This window comes from Pinus tabuliformis, chromosome 1_1 (genome assembly GCF_031772625.1).
Source record: "Pinus tabuliformis cultivar Carrire ecotype Pingquan chromosome 1_1, CPIR1, whole genome shotgun sequence".
In the NCBI taxonomy this organism is placed as follows: Eukaryota; Viridiplantae; Streptophyta; class Pinopsida; order Pinales; family Pinaceae; genus Pinus; species Pinus tabuliformis.
The window spans coordinates 43,292,358-43,296,484 of NC_142297.1; the positions used below are offsets into that span (position 1 = coordinate 43,292,358).

At 35.7% G+C, this 4,127-nt stretch overlaps 1 protein-coding gene across 1 annotated transcript; it reads left to right on the top strand.

The window, feature by feature from the left end:
• The first annotated feature begins 558 nt into the window (after positions 1-558).
• LOC149211487 (E3 ubiquitin-protein ligase PUB22-like) lies at positions 559-1,368 on the top strand. Its single transcript, XM_089388403.1, has one exon. It carries the CDS (start codon positions 559-561, stop codon positions 1,366-1,368), a length of 810 nt encoding a protein of 269 aa, XP_089244529.1.
• The last annotated feature ends 2,759 nt before the right edge of the window (positions 1,369-4,127 follow it).

The following is a 4,127-nucleotide window of genomic DNA, read 5'->3' on the forward strand; positions in this document are numbered from 1 at the left end:
TTTAAGAAGTTGGTTTGTGTTTGTTGAGAAATTCTCTCAACCTCTCTATCTAATTTAGGAATAAGTTGAATCTCAGAAACTCTATTTAAAAGAGTAATCTGAATGTAATCGTGTGTGAGTGTGTTTACACATGCACCATTTGTGCTTAATATATTTGTATTTCTGCAACTGTGTATGATTCAGCCATTTTTATCATGGTATCAGAGCTAGATCTGAACCTGTGTTGTCCATCTTAGGAGTGCTGCCTACCTGAAGAGAAACTGCTTGAATACTCGCTGTTGCGTTAACTGTGTGGAGCTGGACCGTCTTTTCTGGGCTGTCTGTAGTTAATTAAAGGTGCATGGATTGATCCGTCCGAGAACGAGATCCAAGAACTTGAGCCTCAGGCAGGACGTGTCAAGCGCCGACCCTTTTCGGCTTCCGAACGTCCAGAGACCCCGGGGCGTGGCGATGCCGTAGTAGATCTTGCCGCCGTCGGGCTCCCTGACGCTATCGGTGCTGGTTCTGATATCGTTGGGTACTGCCAACTATGATGTGGTGGACTTCTTTTATCCGGAAATGCCCAGAGTTTATATGAATACAATACCCATCGTGGCTGCCTTTGTGATTAGCAAGATGTTTGTTTTGTTTCCAACTACCCGGCGGGGATCGGTCACCCGGTTTGTCCTCATTGTTGTGGGCGCAACACCATTTTTATCAGCGAGATCTTTGTCAGATGCAGCGTGCATTAAGTGCATGGCCTTGGTCTTGCATAAGGGAAATACTGAAGCTAGACTTCACGCGGTCGTTTTATTGCAGAAGGCTTCCACTTGGATATCTGATTGGGAATTTATCGGCAGGCAAAAGATTAATATTTTCCAAGGTCTCCTACAGATCATAAAGGGTGAATCCTGCCATCAGGCGATCATGTCTGCCTTGGTTGTCCTCGTAGCAATATGTAAAAGGTCCAGAAATAACAGATTAATGGCTATAAAGGCAGGCACAGTATTTTGTCTGATTGAATTACTTCCAGAGGCCGAGAAGCCAAAGTGTGAAAATATATTAGATCTGCTCGACATGCTAGTGGATTATGCAGAAGGAAGGGCTGCCATGGCTGATCATGCGATGGGCATTGTTGTCGTCTCCAACAAGATTATTAGGGTTTCAGAAATTGCCACTCAGAAAGCAGTTCGAATTCTTTGGTCGCTTTGCATATATTCTTCAACTGCGTCGATTCTTCGGGAGATGCTTCAGTGTGGAGGTGTGTCTAAACTGTGTATTCTTCAACAACTCAGTTGCGCAGAGAAAACGAAGCAGAAGGCGAAGGAGGTATTGAAATTGCATGCAAATAACCAGCAGTTCAACTATGTGTCTGATGCCAGTACTTAAAGATCAAGTAGCAGTAAGGCTCAATATGGATGGTTGTCCAGATAGTATGGCAGTTGCGGATCTAGGGAAGGATCCCTCATTAGTGGTAGAAGTGGAAGTGGTTTCCTAATGAGGTTATGCGACAGATTAGGATGTTGTCCAGTAATTGACTTCGGGAGGTCCTTGATTCGGGAGTTGAGGAAGGGAACTCGAGAATCCAACTTGCCAACTACACCTTTCCGAGGGTTATGAGGCAACTTGATGGAGCATCTACTAATAAGCTTGATTATTTTGTTATTTTCATGTAATGTAATCATTAAGGGGGGATGTTGGAGTTAATGCTTACATTCCATATCTAAGAAGTTGGTTTGTGTTGGTTGAGAAATTCTCTCAACCTCTCTATCTAATTTAGGAATAAGTTGAATCTCAGAAACTCTATTTAAAAGAGTAATCTGAATGTAATCGTGTGTGAGTGTGTTTACACATGCACCATTTGTGCTTAATATATTTGTATTTCTGCAACTGTGTATGATTTAGCCATTTTTATCACACACATACATCATAGAACTGGTCAATAATAACAAAATATAAAATATGCCCACCTTTTACTTTTGACTTTTGCAAGTGCACTGGAATATCATTTAATTAATGAAACAAAAGACGAGCCATTGTTTTTCCCATATGACCAAGGGCGGGGTCAATCAATAGGAATTGAGTGTTGAAATAGGCAACATGCTTCAAAGGTCGCTAGAAAGGATATGGTTGGGTAGCCAAGATTTGAATACAAACATACGTGTACACCAAACCGATGCGCCAAAATTGCTGTACAGTTCTACATTGTATTTGAAAATAGACTCCTTGTTACAATAACAAGATCATTGATGTTACATTATCTTGAAAAATAGACTTCTTATTACAATGAAAATATTATTAATTTTTGAATGCTTTTAAATTAAGGAATAAAGTTTGTAGTGACGCTATGATTTATTTTCTTATTTCGTTTTTAATGATGATGATAATTATGATTATGATTTACTAACACTAATATGGTTTATTGGACTTTAAGAAAGTAAGAGATTAATTGATATTATTTAACATTTTCTTTTTATCATTGAAAAGAAGGGAAAGAAGTGTACCTAGATCACCGTAGTTTTGTTGACTTAACAAATCAAGAAGGTTTTTAGTGTGGCAAAGATTTTGGCAATCCAGAGAAAGTGATTTTCATCATCAATGCTCTTAGTATTGCAAAGGTGATAAACTCTTTTGTACTATGGTGCTTTGGGAATACACCAACCCCTAGTTTCACTTTGAAGCTCATGAAAATTAGTCCTAATCTTGATAATGTTTATTTTATTTTTAGTAGTTAAGACAAAAATATAATTTTGGTTTACTAGGGTTGATTACCTTTTTATAATACCTTAACTTCATTTTGCCCTCTAACTCCTTATCGTCTCACAAATTATCCATAAATTTGGAAGTAATAATATTTTTGATATTATCTTTATTCTTCAAGATGATCTCCTCATTTACCTCTCAATGGTCAAGCTAAAAGTGGACATCCTTATGCCAACCTCGTTTGAGCCGAAGGTGGGAGTTTTGGCTCCAATAAGAAGCAATTTTAGAATACATCTTGGCTTCCATGTTGTATAGTTTCTTCTTATACATGAGTTACCTAATCATAGCCATGCTTTCAATGGGGGAAAGGCTAGCTTCATTGCTTTGTTGTTTTTGTTTTTAAATTTTCATTTCTATGTATTACCACTTTCCCCACTCTTAGTATCTTTCCTAGTTAATTTTATTAGCAAAACATAAAAAATAATTGTTTTTAGGTAAAAGATTGATGCAACAATGATGATAACAAGGGCACGGGGTATTTTAGTTTCCCTACCATCATAGGAAACAAATACACCTTTCAAAGTTTCTTCATTTTATTTTTAATTTACTTTAAATGGTCAGTTGATAGACATCAATCCATAATAAGCATCAAAATACTTACTTCATCATATATCTCATGTTGCTTAAAAAAAAATTAAATTATAACTTCTTCTTTTTTTAATTATTAGTAATGATAAAATGAATATATATATGACAAGATTCTTAATCATGGAGATTCATCAGCACATTATTCATCACCACTTTATCATGGAGATTCTTAATTTGTAAATAGGCTTGGTTACAATACCAAGGGACAATATTATGATTTATCAATACCACATGCCCAGAAAAGCATAATTCATTTCATATGATATTTGTTCATATAACATTTTTTTAACTAGCAATTGCACCACATGTTGCAATGGGAACGCCGTAAGGCAGGAGCGTAGGAAGGAGTAGCATAGGAGATGGAAGTCAAAATTTTATGCAATTTTTTTATTTATCAACGTTTTTGTGAGAAAAACTTTGAAATTTAAATTCTGCGGAATTGAGTTATATCATGTATTATAATTGCAAGATGAGTTCATTATTAAAATTACCATATGTAGAATTAATATACTATTTTATTGAATCTTTCATCATTTCAATATACATTATTTAGTTTAAATTTGAATGGATAATCTTAATATAGATTTTGTGGAAAGTTTTAATGATTGAATTATGAAATTGCTATTGAGTGTTTGCAAGGAGAAAATCACAAACTTGCACCATCTTTACAAGTCAACCTCAGTATAATAATAGCAACACCATCTAAATCATCCAAAATATAATTATATGGATAAGGTGCTCTATGTTGTACAAGTGGACTTCAACATAGTATTAGATACAACATAAGATGATTTCCA

Bases quoted from the DNA above. Each gene is read 5' to 3' on its own strand.
- LOC149211487 (XM_089388403.1), top strand. From the start codon at position 559: ATGCCCAGAGTTTATATGAATACAATACCCATCGTGGCTGCCTTTGTG.